Below are 21,550 nucleotides of genomic sequence, written 5' to 3' on the forward strand. Positions count from 1 at the left end.
AAATATTGCTAACTTTACGCAAAACAACTTTCATCACCAAAATGGTGTCTCAAAATGTCGTCAAATTACAAAAACATGTTGCTAACTTTACAGAAAATGACTTTAATCAACAAAATAGGGTGTCAAAATGTCGTAATAACAAAAACATGTTCTAACTTAATGATAAATGACTTTCATCACCGAATTGGTGTCTCAAAATGTCGTAATATTAAAAAAAACATGTTGCTAACTTTGCTAACTTTACGAAAAATGACTGTCACCAACAAATTAGTGTTTCAAAATGTCGTAATATAACAAAAACTTGTTAACTTCACAAAAAAAATTTGATTAGGTTTTGAAAAGATGACTAACCCTAAGAAGAAAAACATACACAGGAGAAGCAAAGTTTTCCACACTTCTCACCAACATGTGGATTCATTCTGATACGGAGCTGAAACTTTCCTCTGTATGCCGTTTATTTTCATCTGAAAATGCCATTTTCCAGATTAAACGGTGGTAGAGCGTGACTGTGGCCTACATTAAACAGGAGGTTTTTAAAAGTGCTAAAAGTTTGCAGCAGGAGCAGTCGTTGTTATTCTGGTGCTAGTTGGAGTTTGGGCAGCAATCATCACAATAGCTGTCATTCCCAAACCTGCAGACAAAGCAGCTTTGCCTGTATCACTCTGGACAACGTGCCCACCTGCACTTTTCCTGCGCTCGGCCCAGAATAGATTTTTTAATCAACATCCCATTGTGGGCTTCAGCCCCATGTCTCGCAGTGATATATCTCAGACCGTGGCGTTTCCCTCCGCCTCGTCTACCTCCTCCTGCGCTGATCCCTCCTTTTCCACTGGAGCCTATGAAAGGAGGGAGTTTGACACTCGGGCTATCAATTACCTGCTCCATCTCAGCCCCGGCCTGGAGCCCAAATACTCCGACATCCTCGCGGCTCTGAATACTAAGTTACTCTACAGAGGCGAGCCAGTGCAGGCTGAGCTGATGGTAAAAACCCCCGAGGGTGGAGGATACATTACATCTTTCTCCTGCTTTGTCATTTTCTACAATGCCTCTCTGCCTTGAGTGGCTCTCTGGGTAGAAGCCCAGCCTGTCAGAATCACTTATTTCATTCAGCGTAAGAAAAATTAGGACGTGCGGCTTGAAAAGAATCAGCGAAGAGATGCTAAATAGCAAAGAAGAATGGGCGGAATGGTTGTGAATACAGTATTTCTTAAAGCAGATACACAGAGACTCTGTACTCTACCTCAGGACTTGTTACTTTCTCCCACTTTCTAGTTGGACCACGTGAACCTAACATATTCCTTGATATTCCTGAGCTGTGGTGGTGGAAAAAAAGAGAGAATCCAGATTCCAGGGCACTAATTAGGCAGGTTTGCATCATTCCCAGGAGGACGTTTCAACGGATGAGCTGACAAGGAGGAGTGGCAAATTCAATCAGGGCTCTGCAATCAGGTTTTAAAAGTTCTAAAAATCGGGGGGAGCTTTTGTTATTAGGTCAATTATAGCATCTAACTCTGTTCAGCTGTTGATTGGCACCGAATATAATTAAAGTTATGAGCGACTATGTTTGATAAGTATCTTGCTAGACGCTAATGCTAAATCCAATTATGACTACGGAAATTTAAGAAGCATAAATGGATTCGACTGCCAAGTTGTGTTTGCTCCGTCAACGTCAAAGTCATGAGTAAAATATTCTTTTCAAATCTTCCAGAGTTAGCATGACATTGTGTGTTAGCTAGCCGTTAGTTAGAGTTACATTAGCAAACGTTCGACGGCTCAGTTTTAATTGTTGAAAATGATGAGTTAATTTAGAATGAGAAAGTAAATTTTCTATAGTAGCAGTGCTAAATGCTTAAGTTAGTGGTTAGTTACAGCTAATGCTAACACTACAATTTCATTTTCAAGCATCCTCACTGTTGTTTTAATCATCAAAACAACATAAAATGTCATTTATTTCCACTGTAAAACAAAGTTTTGTTGAATGTGCAGAACAGACTCTGAAGTAAACATTTTTCTGAGGAGTTTGAGTTCCATCGCTAATGTCGGGTCTTCTTAGACGCAGCGTGACATCCATTTTGGACATTACGGTCCCATTCAGAATCAAATTGACTATAAATGATGAACGAGTGGCCCATATTTATCAGGTAACGTCTGATGTAGGACAAACTTAACTTTAATTGACTGTAGTGTCAGAGTTGGAGGATCAATGGTAACAAGTAGTAAATGCTAAGCTAAACAAATCAGTTTTAACATTTTATATCACACGTCTCCATAGAAACGGCCCAGCGTAGCTACAGCAGATGGATGATTCTACAAATTGTTGAGGCCAGTATGAAAGACGGGGGGAAAAATAGCAGGTTTTTGAAAAATCTAACATGAACTTCTACATTGTCGTGTATGAAATTCACTTTGAACTGGTCTTTTTTTATATGACCCGGCAGTGGTTCTCTTGGACTCATGCAACCCGAGGAGAATGACAGGTCCCGCCAGCAAACAAGCACTAGTTCTGACAATTTTCAAGATTGCCGTCTCTCCGCCGGTGATGACTGGCCTCCCGACTATTGATCAACTGTTCAATTCACTTTAGCAACTCATCGCACAAAGCGCCTCTTTGGTGAGCATCAGTCGTCTGCTCCTTTCAGAGTGCGTCAGCTGTGGTGCAGACACGGCGTCCACTTCTGTGGAGCGGAGCCAACCGTCGGTTCGAGTCAATTAACTCCATCACTGCTGCCTGGCGCTGGTTCAAAGAGGACAAGCGTACAGAAGTGTGTCCTGGGATTCAGCTAGGTTTCTTTTTTATTTTTGCTCTGGTTGAAGTTTGCCTCAATCTGCCCATGTGGGATTTTCCTCCTTTGAATTCAAAGCTCTTTGAAACGGAGGCACCAGGTGCAGCGAGAGGAATAGTCTTTCAAAAAGAACTGTGCGCTCTACATTTCTTCATAATATATACGATTATTAGAAGAACAAAATCATTATATGGGCTATGATACAAATCAGGGAAGATACTTTATATTGTGGAACAATGGGCTAAGACCGTTTTCTTTTAGGTTGCTTGTTATCTATATGGCATGTTTCCTTAAAAAGAAAGGAATATTTTATCTTATGAATTTGGAACACTAACCTGTAGCCTCATTATAGGGATTGTTCAGGGTTATTTTAAGTCACTGTCACTGTTCCCGGGAAAATAACCTGAGACATAAACTGAACAGCAGGTGTCAGTGCACATACTTATTTATTTACAATCAGGTCACGATTCTCCACAAGACAGTTCAGGCGTGGATTCCCAAATTGAATAAATACAATGAATACTGGGGAAATTGTAGCCATTTAACAAAAGTGAATTAAAAACTCACCAACTAAAGTCTACAACTTCTATTCACTGCTTTATTCAAACATTAGAAAATCATAATATAATTGTAATACATGTATATCTGTTCCCGGTCGCTCTTTCTCTCCTCTGTCCCCCATTTTTCCCCTTTCACCACAACCTGTCTAGGCTAATTTCTGCACATCTTCGAGTCTCGGTTGCAAGCGAGCTGAACCGACATCCGCCACAAGAATCAAACCCGAACAATTACCGAACTGTGGATTAGTTGAAAACACTTGTGCGTAAAATGTGCGTTAATCCAACTTTTAGCAAAGGAAATGTCTAAAATCTCACTGCTGAAAGCCGGGCAATCGTGAGCCGAATCACAACAAGTTCAAGATTCTGTGAACAAATCTTTTAAATCAACTGATTCTAATGATTCAGTTACACTGAAAACAACTTTGATTGTAATTGTCACAACAACACAAAACCTCATAAATACACGTTCATGTTTTACAGCATCACTGACCTTTCCGATATACAGCGGTTCCAGTCCGGTGTACTCCTCCAGGACGAAGAACTGGTTCCAAACCCAGCCTCGTTTCACCCTCTGGAGCAGAGCGGTGCTGCCCACGTTGTCCCGCTCGCTGGGATTACCCAGAATGCTGTGAGGCAGGAGGGTCAACGTGCACAGAACCAGTGGGAGCAAAGTCCTGGCGACCACTCCAAGATGCAATTGGTCCCTCATTGTGAAGCTCTGAGTAGTTTTTCTGGAAAGAGAGCAGTTTTCTTTTTCTCCTTCTTCCTCTGGCTGATGTCCTAGAAGAAAAAGAAAAAAGAAGAGACGAGTCTCAGTTTTCTGTCCATTTGGACACCATCACGCCGTCTTGTCTCGCACTGCAGGAGACCTGCACAGATGCTCGGCTACTGGGTTTTCGCTGAGCTGTAATGAGCTGCATCTCCTCACAGGTGAGCGAAGCTGTCGATAAGGTCACATGGAAGACGAGAGGATGAAATATGACGGGAGAAGAAGACGAGGCCAGCGAGGTGAAGTCTGTTCACCTGCTTTCATAAGAATTTTCATTTCTCCACACGTCAAACCCAGAAATAAAAACTTTTTTTTGACTTCTTTTCGGATTCCTCCGTGAACATGATTCAACAGCAGATATTACAAATAAAGATTAAAGCCTCATTCATACGCCTACGCGTTTGTTTTCTGCTCCCATTTTCAGTTGTTTGCTTCATTACGAGGGTGAAAAATCAAACGAGGGCGAAACACGAAAGTTGCTTCCTGACATAATCTGTGGATAATTTCAGGAGAAATGAGTCTGGACGTTTTCCGAAAAGTTTGCCTTCCACAAACAACAACAGCAGCAGGAGACCGTCTGAGTCAGACGTGATCACAACGGGACTCGTTTACTGTGAATTATCCTCAGGTTTTCTCCTGCAGCATTGTCACAAAACCTCACATTATCCACTTTCTCCTTTTATATATATATTTAGACGATCTCCAGAGACTGTGTGGACTCCAGCACACGTCTGATAACCGCTCGAGCGTGTGCTTTTTTGTTCACAGCTGACAGTAAATGGTAAACAGTCTGTATTTACGTGTGATTGATTCTTTATTTTCTTGTCACACACACAAAGTTATCCAAAAAGCCACTGATTCATGAGACGGTGGAAAGTTACAGAAGCAGCGGTTTGTCTGATAGTTCTTTACAAAAGTTACAGATTATTTTTACATCTCGGCGCTAAACAAATTGTTCTTCCACGTCTCGTAGACATTTTACGTGACTTGGAAAAATGGAGTGACTTTTAATCTACTGCTCTTCAAAGTTCCTGAACATAAAACAGTTTTCATGGACTCTTATTATGCTTTTGTGCTTTTTATGATGGTTTTACCACTTCTTCTATCACACATGGTCCCAAAGGTCTGAAGAAACCTCTTGGATGACGAGTGAAACCCCCTGAGTCCACTTGATGTTGGATGAATGGGAATCTGCACACTCATCATTCTCACCCATTCACATGGTTCTCTAACAAGTCACGACGTCATCCATAAGAATCCAAATTCCCAATTTTTCCGATGTCTCGTGATTTACGCTTTGGCCGGTGCCGTGGTGAGAACTTGAAAGATGAAATTTTGTTATTAGGGCCTGAGCCACGGTTTTCAGGAGCCTACTGTAATCCTTCAGATTATTATTCTATCCATGGCTTTATGGTCCAGTTCCTGGACCCGTGCGTTGCTCAAGGGCTCTACAGGTCAAAATTGAGTTCCACCAAATTACCCCAAACTTGGTGGGAAGATGTCATAGACCAAGACGAACAAAAAAATCGCCTCAACTGTGGCCTCAACTCAACAGGAAGTCAGCCATTTGGAATTCTGGCGATTTGCACTCTACGTAAATGAATTATACCAGGGGTGTCAAACATACGGCCGGGGGGTCAGAACCGGCCCGCCAGAGGGTCCAATCGGCCCACAGGATGAATTTGTTAAAATTTCACACTAATCTAAACGTAATGTCAGATGCTCCAGATACCCGTGACTAAATGTTTGTGCCATTATAGATCCAGTGTGCTGTGTAAATAGTAAATTTAGGCATGATATTGTTGAAATTGCACTTATATTTCTCAAGAAATGTCATGTTTTGTAAAATTATCCTTCAGTAAATGTAAAACAAAGGAGAAAAAACAAAGGGGTTCTTGTTGTTCATAGGTTATTATGCTATTATTTTACTATTTTTACTGGTCCGGCCCCCTTGAGATCAAATTGTGCTGTATGTGGCCCCTGAACAAAAATGAGTTTGACACCCCTGAGTTATACACATCAAAGGCGAAAAGCTGTTGAAAGTTTTGCGGATTCAAAAGTGAGGTCAGGGAACTGCTGCAGGGACGCGAGGGCCCTGTAATGGCTGCGTGCAGTCCTAGTTTTATCATCTATTTTTCTTTAAATGGGGTCAAAATTTACAAAACTGACATGATGTTCCTTTGTAAAAGAGGTGAAACTAATGATTGAGACCATTTACTGTTCAGGACAATGCTTACTAACATTAGTTTTAAGTTAGACTCCCTAAATTGGCCCCTGGTGGTTAATCAGTATATTTTCACTTCCTATTCGGAAGGAACCTAAAAGGCAAATGCAACTTATTTTAAAAATAAATCATAGTAATCTGGACGTGCTGCTTCAGCTTTAGGAGATAAACTCATTTCCTGACGTCAAAGAACAACACGACATTTTGTTTGTTGCCAAAATTCCAGAAACTTGCTGAAAACTTTTTAATGAAAACCTGAAGTTACTTTGTTTTCTCGAGCCTGGAGGAAAAGTGTAAGCACTTTGCTCCACCTCGACACGATCAGGTGTTTCACAGCGAAGTGACTGATTCCCTTCTCGCTTCCTGTAAAAGGCTCTGGGGCTGAGATGTTCTGATGATTGTTGTGTTTCTGTTAACACTGCTGCTCACTTTGACTCACGCCCTGTTCTACAAGTTTCCCCTCAGCACTGAGACTGAGCTCATTACAGGTGCATGTTTTTCCCCCTCAGTCTCTGAGGCTGTGAAGGTCCTGATGGTGCTGGTGATTGCCTGAATCCTTGTCTGAGTCCTTCTTCTTTAGGTTCAAGAGCCAAAAACACTGTTCTCTGAACACATTAGTGAGGTGGAAGACATGCAGAGGACAGAGCTTTAGGTTCTCTGAATCCTACGTTAAGGATATAAACCTGGTTCCCTGAAACAAATGCTGAAAGAGAACTATAGGTTAAGGAACTAACCCTGGTTCTCTGAAACATGTTGAAAGAGAATATTAGGTTAAGGATCGAACCCTGGTTCTCTGAAACATGTTGAAAGAGAACTTAAGAAGGTTCGAACTCCATAATGGTCGAGAGTTAAGTTAAGTTAAGGATCGAACCCTGGTTCTCTGAAACATGTTGAAAGATAACTTTAGGTTAAGGAACTCACCCCAGTTCTGTGAAACAAGTGTAAAACAGTGTGATATTGTTGTTCTATGGATGTTTCAGAAGGTACTGCAGACTCACCTGAGGGGGGCGCTAAAGTCTGCGTGAGGTAAAAAAAACAGAGCTAGCGTTTGTTTTGTTTTTTGTTTTTTGTTTTTTTTAACTTACATACTAGAGCTTTAACACCTACAGTTAACGTGTCTGTCTCAGAGAAATGCAGGACATTGTCCAGCGTGGACGAGGACGCATCCTCTGAGACGCGGTGTTAAAACCAGACTGCATCTGCTCGCTCGCCCCCAATTTAACCAGTAAAAAAAGAGAAGAAAAGAGACAAAAAGAGTGAAATAAAGGTTTTAGTTTCAGCAGAAGACGACGTCCACAGGAGGATGTGGACAAAAAAACACAGACCGTTTGACTCCATTATGTTTGTAAGAGAGAGAGAGACTGAGTTCATCATTGTTGAAGAGGCACAAAAGGCAGTGAAGGGTGGGGGGCGTGCCTCTATTGTCCACAGGAGGCGGGCCCAAGTGTGTGTGTGTTGCATTCCCGCAGCAGAGACCCGGGGAGCCCGCAGGGGTCGTTTGACACTTGACCTCTCTGCGCCGCTCTTTTCTCTCCATTCACGGCATTATGAAGTGAAATTAGCTTGCCACTCTCGTCTCCGCCCCCTCGCAGGGGTCACGGCCTGTGCCCCCCAAGCATTTTGCTCCATTTTGTCGCAGCTAATGAGGTGACATGTCAGAGATCTCACGCATGTTTCCTACGGATAATGTTAAGGCATTTTTCCGCTTGTTTAAAAAATAAAAAAAGGGGGGGGCTGAGCGAAGCAGCTGCATGACGAAGGGATGAAGGGATGAGGAAGGGTGGAGGACGTGTTTTCCCACTAGACTGAAAAGAAAATAACACAATTTGATTTGTTGTTTTTTAAAGTTGTTTAAAGACGTGAGTGACAGCAGAGGAGACAGAGCAGCTGCTGGCACAAAATGGCCGACCACCATGTTCCAACCTAGAAATAAACAAACCGCTGTGAGGACGAGTCAGAATATGTATGATCAGATTAACTCCGCCTGTTCAGATTAATGAGTTGACAGACTTTAGTCACAGAGAAGGTAAAAAGTGACGTGTATTTCAGAAGACTTTGAAATATAATTTTCCAATATAATAAGTTTCAATACACAATATTATTGCGATCATTGTAAAAAACATTTTCTTGAGTGCAAAAAAGTGACCAAAAGAGTTCCAAAAAATGACATTACCATTTTTATTGTAAAAAAATAAAATAAAATAAAATGTTCGAGAAAAAAAGTGAATTTACAAAGATTACTGTTTGACTGAAAATTCTGTCACCAAGTGTTTCACAAAATGGTAACAAATCTTTTTGTGGGTTACACAGAAAAATATATGCTACCAAAAATGTCACAGGATTTGTTATAAGTTGATAAAACATTTACTTGACGTGCAAAAAGGGTTACAAAGTTTTGTAAGTTGCAAAAAGATTTTGTGTAAAAAGATTTTTCAAAATTTTAGAATGATGTGAAAATATCTTTTCTTACAAAAATACACTAAAAGTGTAAAAAAAGGATAAAGTTGGTAAAAAAATTGCAAAACATGTCATGTACATTTTTTTTACCAAAAATGTTGCAAAAACTTTGTAAAGAGCTTAAAGTAACTTACTTTAAACACGACATACTCTAAAGTAACAAAATTGCTTGACCAAAAACAAAATTTCATAGTGTTCACAAAAATATTTTATCTTCTTTAAATGTCAACACTGTTGCTGATGTGATATGAAACTTAATATTTTGGTCAGAAAAACGAGATTTCCCTTTTGTTTTTACAAAAAAATAATCAGGAATGGAAACATTTCCCCAAGTTTTAACAGTTGATTGATTGATAAACGATAAAAATAAGCATTAGTTCGGCTCACACTCACTCAGAGTGAGGTCAGAGTTGGGCTCAGGGTGTGTGTGTGTGTGTGTGGTACGTCCGTGTGCTTACATGCTATGTGGAGCATTATTAAGGTGTTGATTTCACAGTGGTCATGTCTCCACTCAGTCCCAGCTCTTAAAGCGACGGCCTCCCACACCGTGGACAAACGGGGGTGGAGCCGTGAAGCAGCGTCTCCTCCCTCCCCGGCAGAGGGAAAAAAAATGTCACGGCCAATTTGTTAACCACAATTGATTGTGTACGGTGAAGATGGCGGGAACGCGGCCACACTGAAGGCTCAGGACGACTGTGAGGACGCTTCAGTGTGAGAAAATAACTTTCAGGAAGTCAAGTGTGAAAAAGGAAATCATTTAAAAATGCAGGTTTTTTTTTACTAGCTTTGGCTCAAATGAGCCACATTCATCAATTAAAAATGAGGCTTTAATAGTCCAATATGCAACTTTAAGCATCATCTCACTGTCTGACGGGCTCTTAAAAAAAGATTTATCTTTGTCTTCTAACCTCTCATGTTGTCTTTGAGGGTCTTTGTCTGACTGGAAACACAAGTTTGTAAACCACACCAAAATCCCAATGGTTACATTATAACCCCATACTATAACACTATAATCATCAATTGTTACAATATAATCTCATACTATAACATCATAATCTTATACTACAATACTATAACCCCAATTCTTACATTATAATCTCATACTAAAACACTATAATCCCAACGGACAGTGTTGGAAATGGTGTTCAATGACCTTCCGTTGTCGTGCAACTGTTGTCAGGACGTTTCACGACACAAACGTCTTCACATGTCTGCATGCAAATGATGACACACAACTCAGACTGTGCTGCTTCACAAAGGTTTACTGCTGTGTGTGTGTGTGTGTGTGTGTGTGTGTGTGTGTCTGTGTATGTGCGCCTGCAGCAAACTCCCAGTGTCCTCAGCGAGTGATGGCAGCCATCAAAGACAGAGTCAGACTCAGGGAGGTGGACACACACACACACACACACACACATGCTGTGCATCATGTTCACACACAAACACAAACAAGTGTGTGATGTAGAGTGTGTGTGTGTGTCTGGTCTTTGTAACCCCGCTGTCCCTCAGGATGGAGACGCTGACTTTGAACCTGCTATCTAATTGCGAGCGAGCCGCCCTCGGTGTCCCGCTGCCGCCGTGCAGCATCCCCGTCCCCGCGGCTCGTTTAGCCTCTGTGAGGTGTTTTTAATTACTGTGGTGTCCCTTCACTGTTTGTGTCCCTTCACTGTTTGTGTCCCTTCACTGTTTTGTGTCCCAGCTGAGTCTCTGAAGTCTCTTCAACCCTGTGATTTTCTCTCACACAGATTTGAAGATTTTTCTCTTTTTATCAGATAGAAAGTCTTCTGCTGTCTCTGAATGTCCTCTTTTATCTTAGAATGTCGTCATCTGTGATAAAAGAAAATCTTATTTCGTCTTCTGTCATATGTCTCGACTTGAGTTGTCTTCTTCTGTGTTGCAATGTCTCCTTCTGTCTTATAATGTCCTTTGGTGTCTTTAAATGTCTTCTGTTGTGCTAATTTTATCTTTAAATGTCTTCTTCCTTCTCTTTATCGGTCTTGTCTGTTCTTGAAATATCTTATTGTGTCTTATTTTGTCTCACAATGTCCTATTCTGGGGTGTTTTCTGTCCATGTTTTCGTCGAAAATCACCTCTGTTCTTATTCTGTCTTCTGTTGTCTTCTTTCATCTTAAAATGTGTTTCTGTCTTGATCTGTCTGCATCTGTGTTAAAATGTCTTATTGTTTTGTCTTAAAATGTCCTTATGCTGTAGATTTACTCTTGTTGATGCTGATTCTATCTCGTTTTGTCTTAAAATGTCTCAAAATGTCTTATGTTGTCTTTAATGGATCTTAAAATTGTAATATTTTGGATTCAAACGTCTTGAAATGTCTACTTTTGTCTTCATTGTCTTTGTCCTAAAATGTCCTCCCTCTTCTTGAAATATCTTATTCTGTCTCGTGTTGTCTTCTTTCTCGTCTCATTCTGTCCCATCCTTTATTGACTCACTTCTTGCTTTTAAATGAAAATAAACTTGATTTGTTACTTGTTAACTTTTTTAAATTAAACTAAAATCCCTGCGTCCTCTCCTGTCCTCGTCATTTAAGGACAAATGAAATCACATACACTTCATTCATCTCGGTCGCTGGTGCAGGGAGACGATGTCACCCCTCATCAACGTCAGCCGCAGAAAAGTACAATCGTTTCAAATTAAAACTCCGGGCTCATAATCTCTTTTCTTTTCCGCCTCTGAAGGAGAAAACTGTCGTTTTTTTTTCCCCATCACCACGTGGCCGCGGCACGAGACTCCGCCCCCTCTTTTAACAAACTCACTTTCACTCATCGAGCCATGAGACCTGACGAAAGCTGCGATCAGGTTTCAGAGAGTCGTCTCAGTGAGACAGGACACGAGAGGACACGAGAGGACACGAGAGGACACGAGAGGACACGAGAGGACATAGCCACTTCATGCTCTCCAGAAACACGAAGTCTGAACTCTGACAAAGCACCACAGAGACCTGCAGAGAATCACAGTCCTCACTCTGAGCTCGTAAAAAGAACTGCGAGCTTCACTGTGACCTACTTTTCAACATCCACACAATGAACGAGGGACATTTTCACTCATGGATTAATGAATCACACAGATTATTATCGATGTGATTTCTTTGAAATTATCTGAGTTTTTCTAACTTTGTTTCATCAAATTCCTGTAACAACTGTAATTCATTCAGTCATAATGTAAGACATCAATTATCCAAAAACAATGTCTTATTTTGTCTGGAGTCATCTTTTTATATCTTAATATGTCTTCTTTTGTCTTACGTTGTCCTTTTCTGTCCTAAAAAATGTCTTATTTTATCTTTAAATGTCTTTTTCTGCTTTATTTTATGTTTTTCTGTCATGAAAGGCTCAGCATTTTTCTTTTTTTTAACTTAGAGTTCATCAAATTCCTCAACATACATCTGTTCATTTGGAAAAAATACTACAAACCAGAGTTGTTGATAATTTGACATAAATGTTGTCATTTCATTCGCGTTTTGACTGAAAAATAAGTTTATTATTGTTATGTTTATGCTAAAAACATCTGTTGAACACAGTTTGTTTGGCAGGTTTTAAAGTCAGCAGGTGTCTTATGAAATATGAATATTAGAGCTAAATATGAGGTCTGTGAGTGAGTGAGTGAAAATATAACATTTCAATCATGTCTTTCATGACAAATCCCCCCGCCCCCCAAAAAAGCCACCTCACTTTCCCCCTGTTGCCACTTTTAAAAGTAAATATTTAAAGATGTGAATTACCTTATTCCTTCTCAACTCTGTGTCTCTTCTGCCTCCGTCCGTCTTCGCCTAAATCCTCCTTGTAAAAGTTGTTTAGCCTGCAGAGCGTCAACTCTCCCTGAAGTCACCTTCAGTCCACACTCGCTCTCTGTCCTCTTTGTAAAAAGTTTCTCTTCAACTGTTCACTGCTGTATAAACATATATATATATATATATATATATATATATATATATATATATAAACACACATATGTATATAAACGTGTGTCCTGGTGCTGCTGCCTGTGCTCTGTCACAGTTTGTCTGCACACTCTCACTCCTGCTGCTGCTGCTACTGGTGCTGCTGACACAATCACACTAAAGGACCAATTGTCCATGTCTTTACAATCAGTGGCACAGCCTCCTCCTCCTCCTGAGCTCCAGTGTAATCCAGCAATCTACAAACTCCAGCATGGGAAGGAGCAGCCGACAGGGAAAAGAAAGGAGAAGGAGGAGGAGGTAGATTAACAGGACGGGGTGAAATAATGGTGAGGGGGGTTGAAAACCAGGAGGAATGAGGCCACAACCACATCCATAGAGTTAGAGTTCTTTGTTCCCGACTGAATATAAATCAGAAATAATCTGTGTCCAGACCAGTTTTTGTTTAAAAATCCTCACATTACAGACATTTAAAAAAAGCTGCTCACTCTATTTCAGTTTGAAAACACCACAGCTGTGTTTTTTTACTTGGGGAAAAAGGAGGATTAAGCAATCTGCAGTTCCACCACTAGATGTCACTAATTCTCACACACTGGACCTGGACTGATTTACATGAGCGTAATTCACATGAACGTAAGTCACATGAACGTAACTACCATGAATATAACATGAACGTAACTCACATGAACGTAATTCACATGAACGTAACTACCATGAACGTAACTACCATGAATGTAACTCACATGAACGTAATTCACATGAACTTAACTCACATGAACGTAACTCACAGGAATTCACATGAACGTAACTCACATGAACGTAACTACCATGAATGTAACTCACATGAACGTAATTCACATGAACGTAACTCACATGAATGTAACTACCATGAACGTAACTTACATGAACGTAACTCACATGGACGCAACTCAGGGGTCTCAAACTCAATTTGCCTGGGGGCCGCATGAGTTAGAGTCTGGGTGAGGCTGGGCCGCATGAATTAAGTACTCAAAAAAAGAAAAAAGTACAACTTCCCAGTCGTCTCAATCTTTATTAATAACAGGTCAGAACATGAATATTGCTTCAGAACATTGGCTTAACTGGTACTACTTCTGCTTCCTTTACTATAGCTACTGCTCCATGCAGATGAGACCCTCAGTATAGCTTGAAGATGCTCATATTCTTTCCACTACATGTCACTTCGGCACCACGTTTCAATCAAGTGGCTAAGTTTGCTCACGCAGGCTAACTTCTCTACGAGCACCACTGGAAGCTGTCACGAGCCTGAACCCATAAGCCAGCGGTCGTCAAACCTAGTCTTTTGGTACCTGGTTCACAGAAATGATAAACAACTTGCATGAATATTTGCGACTAAACAATGTTTTATTTTGAAAAATGACCAAATTCTCTCCATTACATCCGTCTATGACTCACTCTTGACACATGTTATGACATTGTCTTAACATGTCTTTGTGACATTACCGCAATCCCACGGTCAGTCTTATCGTCGAACTTCCCACTAACCATTGACACTGTTGAGCTGACTCTCAGAATGGGTCTGAAAACTACACTTCCCAGAGTTCACCAGCAGCAGCAAACTGACTGCCTGTCACCTGATCAGTCATTGTCACTTATTTGGAGCACCTGTGAAGACACTGAGGGACTCAGCCATTCAGTCAAACAAACTTCAGAGAGAAGACCTCAAGTTCACTCATAGGTTCAGTCCGAAGACGCCAATGGTCGGTGAAACATTTTATTTACTTTCATGGTGTTTGAAATGCTGCTTCAAATGTTTAAGTTTGTTTTACTTTGTAGATTGCCTGAAAAAACACACTGAAGCATTGGCTGCATTGATTTAAGTTAAATAGATTTGTGATAAAACAGTATTTCATTTTTGAGTTTGGAAAATTAACGGTGAAGATACAAAAGGATAGTTAATGTTAAAACTTCATTAAAAAATGTGGAAAATGGATGAAATTCAAGTTTCTTTATTTTATGTAAAAGGCTTAAGTGTTTAATCCATTTAAAATGTTTAATTAATGTTTAAATTTATTTAAAATGCATTAAAAAATGTTTAATTAAAATGTTTAATTAAAATTGCAACTTTTGTTTCTGTCTTTCAAGGTTTACAACCTAGTTTACCGTCCAGACCAATCAACTGATAAAGCCAAAAGGAAAATAAAAGTGATTGAGTTGGAAATTTGAGTTGTCCTTGTGTCCTTTGGATTTTGAACAAGAGGAGGACTTGACAGACACTGTTGTTGTTGAACACCGTGGTTATATCCTGGTTGCAGTGAGTGTTGACTTGACTGATATTGCTGATTGCAATTGGCCCCTGGGCCGCATGTCTGAGACTACTGATGTAACTCATGTGAACGTAACTCACGTTAACATAACTAACATGAATGTAACTAATATGAACATGAACGTAACTAACATGAACGTAACTGATATGAATGTAACTGACATGAACGTAACTAACATGAACATTAACGTAACTCACATCAACGTAACTAACATGAACATGAACGTAACTCACATGAACATCAACATAACGTAACTCACATGAACGTAACTAACAGGAACGTAACTAACATGAATTATGTCTTTGAGTGTCCACAGAAAGAATGCAAAACCAGCATGTGTGTGTGTGTGTGTGTGTGTGTGTGCCCTTGTTTTGCTTGACCAGTGAAGTAGAAAACGCAAAAGGAAGAAGGAAGTTTAAAAAAACAACAAATCTCTCTGCTCTGGACGATTGATGCATTTTAAATAGTTCTGTGCACGTTCCACTTCCTGCCCACTCACATTCAAAGCAATTAGTTTCCCAAATTGGCAAAAAAAATAAATAAAAAGGGTCTGAAAAATTGCGCCAAAACACATCAGAAAAAAAACTGCAGGGAAAGATTAGCCGCGGTCACGCAGATCTGATCCCCGACTTTAGCACCGAGTGAGAAAAATAGCATGTGTCTCATTCTGAGCAATCATGGAATTAATGCAGCAAAATAATAAAGGTTCATTTTCTCAGAAGTCCTGAGGAGCTGGAAAAATTAAATTATTGTGAATGTAGTCGACCGTGTTTGAGCAGAAATGAGAATATAATACACAAAAACAAGAAGTGTTTCCGGGTTCCTGAACAGGGTTTATTTATTTATTTAGTAAAGTGTGCGTGGTTTCCATTTTGTATTCACACGCAGTTCCTTCATCTATGACTTATAACCCATTCAAAATGATCAAAAACCTCTTAAATCCCCGGTTTAACTGGCTTTGACCAGTGGGATTAGCACTCGCACGCAGGTCAAATGACTCTGCAGTACAGGTGGATTTGTATCATCTTCGTCCAAAACCCATTGAAAGCTGAGGTTAAATGTGTTTTTCAGTATAAATTGAAGTCTAAAGTATAAATAAATCCTTGTATCAGCTGCACTGAAGAAATAAAATCATGTAGGAAATCATGAAAATTCTGCAAAGACAGAAAAATCTCGACCCAGTGGTTCAATGTTTACTATTTTGTTATATGTTCCTGCCTCCATATTCAACAATTTGTTTAATAAATGTATTAAAAAGTATTTTTATGCATGTTATTTACAACATGTGTGCATAGATTGTTCAACAAAAGGTTGGAATAATTCTGTTAAATTGTTTGGGGACCCCAAAAAAATTTGATGTGACCCATCTTTGGTCCTGAGCCAGTGTTTGGGAACCTCTCCTTTAACCTACACCCTTTTGAACACTGAATGTTTATTATTTTATTCTTTAGTTGAAGAATAACTTTGCTATTATAAACATTTTGAAATATTTTGCCGCCTATATATTTAACTTAATTTATCATTAAAACTTAATGTTATGCATGTTATTCACGACACGTGTGCATAGATTTCTAAATATAAGGATCTGCAAAATTGTTTGGGGACCCCAAAAAACTCTCGCGTGAACCATCTTCAGTGTTTGGGAACCTCTACATATTTTACTACCTATATGTTTAACTTTATTATTATTATTATTATTATTATTATTATTATTAAAAGTTCACATTTTATTTTTATTTTAAATAAAAACAATGTAAAAATTCCATAAAATTGTTTGGGGACCCTAAAAATTATTATGTGACCCATTCTCAGTCCCGACCCATTGTTTGGGAAACTCTACTTTATTATGTTTATTCTTTATTTGAATAACAACTTTGCTATTGTCTACATTTTGACATACTTTGCCGTCTATATATATATATATATATATTTAACTTTAGCATTCAAAGTTCTTTTTCACAACACGTGTGCATAGATTTTGAAGAAAAGGTTACAAACGAGAAAGTTTTGACTCTTCTTTTCTCCGTCGTCCAGCGGGACAAAGTTGCTGGTTTTCCCCTCTCTCCCTCTCTCCCTCTCTCTCTCCATTCAACGGCCCTTTGACTCTCCTTAATCTTCCTGACAGAGTAATTTGGTGTGTGTTGTGTGTGTGTTGTGCGGCTCTAAAAATACAGATGAAGGCTGTTGTCAGCCGCCGAGCCAGATGGTCAAAAGGTTGTACTTCTCTATCGGTTCAATACGGGTTCTTTCTTCACTCTCAGCCTCTCTGTCCCTTTCAATATGTCTTCTTTCTCATTTGGCAGGTCATTCTTCTTCGCCGCTGTCCTCCCCTCCGTCTTTGTCTCTTTGAAGACCTGACTGGTTAGCGCCTCAGCCAATCTGTCAGCAAACGCTTGACTGGATGGCGAGCGAGACAGAGAGAGCGAGAGCTCTGTTTCTTTGTTAGGACGGGTCAAAAAGAGAGAGGGTGGCATTCACAACACCTTCCATCACCGCGACGGGGCGCGGCGTCATAATTGGCAGAACAAATTGAACGCGTAGAGCTTAAGGAAGGTTGCTAACGTCTGTTTTTTGTGAAAGTGGCAGACGTGTGGAGGACAGGCCGCGCCACAAAAGGCTCAGATCCGGCGTAGAAATAGATTGGATACAGTCGTTTTCTGCCTGTTTGCCGGATCTGCTTGATGCCGCGCGACGTAGTAGGGACACGGTGCTTTCACGGTTCCTCGCGGAGCCCGCCCTCCTCTGGAAGGTTCAGAAAAAGGCCGTGACTCGTTACCTTAACTTAAGTCTTTCATGAGGGAAGTAGATTTCATGCCTGTTGGGTGTTACATTTCCTCCATTTAACCATTTAGTCACTCATTCACATTCATGGGGGCGTTCAAATCAGCACCGTTTTCACGCTTGCACTAAAAGAAAATCTTCAGTAACCAAGAGTCAAAAATTGGGGCTTGATTTCAGTGAAGAGGAGACTTGATGATTTTCAAGAAAGTAGAATAAGACCTCCTGTGACGTCACCTTCAACTTCTGATGCTTGGTCTTAACTTTAAACCTCTGTAAACTTGTCTCTTCAGCTCTTTATCGTCTCCTCGGCTCCTCCAGTTTCCTGTATCTGGCGTTTAAGTAGCAACAATAGCACACATGCACCTGACTCTTAATGAGAATGACAAGCAAAACTTGTGCCCGATTGCACGCCGTGTAAAATAGCAACATTGGCGTTGGACGCGCGGCCTTTGTCGCCCGTGTTTTACATTTTGTTAAACAGAGCAGAGAATGCAGGATCTGGATCCTACATAGACACACACACGCACCAAATCAATGAGTTTTGACTGAGGTACGATTAACTGAAGGTAGATTATTTCAAAATTCTAAATTTACTGGGAGATTTTAGATTTTTCCTTTGCTAAATGTTGAAGATTTTCAGGATTTTTTTTTAAGTCTTTTTAATCTTGTGTCGGATGTCGCCCTCGTGACTCTTCCAGGGACATTTTAGTATCGGCTCAGCTCGCTTGGAACCTTACGGAAGAGGATTAGGGCCACAGAGGAAAAAAATATTTGAATTCTGACTTTAAACTCAGAATATTGACTTTAAACTCAGAATTCTTAAAGTCAAAATCCTGACTTTAAAGGCAGAACTCAAATATTTTTTTCTTGTGTGGCTCCAATCCTCTTCCGTAGAACCTTGAGCAGAGCAGGTACTAAAAAGAATTACCAGGCCGAGCCGAGCCGAGTGGGAAACCAGGTCCTGTATATGTATGAAGCACACTACATTGCCGATGTTCAGTCTGTTTTTATACCTGGAACAAAGAGCAGTCTACGACAGAAAGGTAAAAACCCTGCTGTCGACTTCTTCCTCATCATGTGGCAGCTTTCAGAGGGAATAACCTAAACAAATTCCACCAGTCTCATTCAATACATCACCACGAGGAGAGAGCATGAAAGAGAAGGAGCAGAAGAAAGAGGAGGAGGAGATGAGAGCGAAGCGGCAAAGCCGCCGTGTCATCTAAGATAAGACGAGCAGCTCTCTTCCCCTCTGCAGAGATTAGAAAGCGGAGTGGAGCAGAACAAGCTTGAGTACAAAGAGGATCCTCCTGCGCAGCCGAGAGCCTTTTTTACGTCTGACTCTGGCGACAGATCGAAACAAAGGGAAATTAGTGTCTTTGTTGGGGAAGATGAGCTCAAGCGAAGGAGGATTTGTCCGCCGCAAGTTCACAACTGATGCTGTAACCTTTACAGTAATTGGTGGAAAAGACGTTTTCGGGCCTTAAATGGCGAGACATCACAATCGGCACAGGAGGTCGAAGCCGAGGCGTGACATTAACCGCTCGCCCCGGCATCATCTGGCTCTGTGTGCTCTTGTCTCCGACAAGCTGTGTGTCTTTCAAGATCCCGTTTTCCTGCTGACCTTTTCACCGGTTCCCCCCCCCCCACCACGCTCGTGTCTTAGCTGCTCTACCTCGGCGGGGGTATTGACTTTCACTCGGCGTCGCGGTAAACTTTGTCATCCGCGTGTGGCTCCGCAGCCGAGGCCCCGCGATGACAGGAGGCGGCGTTCTGCTGGGGATAAAAGGCTCCCCGGGCTGTTTGATGCGGGGAGAAGCAGCGTCTTGGTCTTGATGAGCTGACAGAGGCGGAGGAGACGTGGGGGCCTCGGAGCAGCAGGACCACAAACCTCAGGAACAGCGTGCCTCTACCCTGATATTTACCCCTCCTTCCTCTGTCATCCCCAATAACCCAGACTCTCCGCTGTGTCCCTGTGACCCTGCTGCAGCTGACATGAAAGAGCAGAGTGACTTTTGAAGTAGAAATGAAGAGGCGGGCGAGCTGTGCGCGCGGGGGGGTTCCACATATGTTGTGACTAATGTAAGAAACAAATGCACGCAGAACATGAAATACCTGCATTATGGATGTGTTCTGTCTGCAGTGTCACTCCTGCTGCATTATTTACACACAGTGTGCAAGGAGTAAAGGAAAACATGTTCCTGCAAATGAAAAACAACGCCCCCTTAGCAGAAGATGCATTTTTTGGGGGTAATAGAGACATAAAAAAGTCATTTAAAGGAAAGCCACTTAACGAAAAGCCCACCTAATAAAATATATTATGTTCAGTGCTTTATTTCACCATTACACAGCTTTTTTACAACTTGAAAATGAAAGTCTGTAAAACTCTCACTCTCCCACACCAAACCCTACAGAAATAATCTGCGTTTTTAGCCCAGGGGTGAAACAGGAGCTGCTGGTCCACTGCTGCCTCCTGTGGTCACTTTGTGTCACTGCAGTACACATGAACAAAGGATTTCAAACGCCAAAGTCACAGAATAACCCATTTGAAGTTACTGATCACAAACAGTGACTCAACAACTCCTGTGTGCTGTGATGCTAAAATCACAGATTTTCTCTATGGGGTTTGGTGCAGGGAGTGTGAGCGACTTCTGAGGCAACACAAGCGTCAGTTTTCGAGTTGGAAAAGTTTGTCTAATGGTGAGATAAAGTGTTTTAAGACGTCATAGACGGCGACATGACTGAAGTCCACTCTTAAAGTCCAATATGACGTGACTTTACGGCGTCAGTCGGTTGACAGTTTGACGATTTTAAAAGGTCTTAAGGAGTGTTCAGCGGGAGGTGAAGTCAGCATTGGCTGTGTGTCATTAACTCATACAAACACACTTTAAAAAACCCCAGAACTGTCCCTTTAGCCTGAAGCATAAAAGGCTCCCATGGTCCGGCAGCAAGTGCACGGCTCGTATCAGCAGGCTCGACTGGGACTGTCGCCTCGACCCCCGACTTCCTCGAGTCAACAGAATAACAAGTGAGCACGCTCCATTACACAATCGGTATGCAGTGTGTGTGTGTGTGTGAGTGTGTGAGTGAGTGTGTGGAGTCTACACACACACACACACACACACACACACACACAGGATAAATGTCTCCTTTGATGAAGTCTGTGTGTTTGTAGTTCCACACTGATCCAGTGATCAGAGGAAGAAACAGTTCAGCAGGGGTTTGAACAGCGACCGAGACAAACCTGGCTTTTCACAGCGGGTGTTGGGGGGGGACACAACAATAACAACAACAACAATAACAAAGAAAAAATGAAAAGAAAAACCACCAGTTCTTTTATAAATATGTGAGGCTGAAAAGTGTCCAATTTCTGGATACATACTGTAAACGTTAGAAATGTAAACAGAAGAAGAAGAAGAAGAGATGTTTAGACTTCCCACAGATGGGTCGTGGTAGATTTTTTGGCAGAGTCTCCAGCAGAAAATTTTTACTCAAAATGTATGGTCATGAAAGAACGAAAGAACGTGTGTTATAAGCAGCCGACATGGGTTTTCTCACAAGGGCGGCTGGGGTCTGCCTTAGAGATACGGTGAGAAGAAGAGAGTAGAGCTGCTCTTCCCTATAAAGGAGCCAGTTGAGGTGGTTTGTTCACCTCGTAATGATGCTACCAGGGCGCCTCCCTCTGGAGATGTTCCTGGTACGTCCAACTGGGAGGAGGCCTCAGGGCAGACCAAAGACTAGGTGGCCTGGGGATCCCCCCAGT

At 41.2% G+C, this 21,550-nt stretch overlaps 1 protein-coding gene across 1 annotated transcript in view; it reads right to left on the reverse strand.

Moving 5' to 3' along the window:
• Window positions 1-12,805, reverse strand: part of LOC122769268 (cadherin-20-like) — a 31,606-nt gene extending 18,801 nt beyond the window's left edge. The window contains exons 1-2 of the mRNA XM_044025685.1: window positions 12,527-12,805; window positions 3,834-4,123 (exon numbers count right to left, since the gene is read on the reverse strand). Of these exons, the coding sequence (XP_043881620.1) occupies window positions 3,834-4,052 (219 nt within the window). The 5' untranslated portion in view covers window positions 4,053-4,123; window positions 12,527-12,805. The remainder of the gene's footprint in view (window positions 1-3,833; window positions 4,124-12,526) is intronic.
• Between the last annotated feature and the right edge of the window lie 8,745 nt (window positions 12,806-21,550).

This window comes from Solea senegalensis, linkage group LG1 (genome assembly GCF_019176455.1).
Source record: "Solea senegalensis isolate Sse05_10M linkage group LG1, IFAPA_SoseM_1, whole genome shotgun sequence".
Lineage (NCBI taxonomy): Eukaryota > Metazoa > Chordata > Actinopteri > Pleuronectiformes > Soleidae > Solea > Solea senegalensis.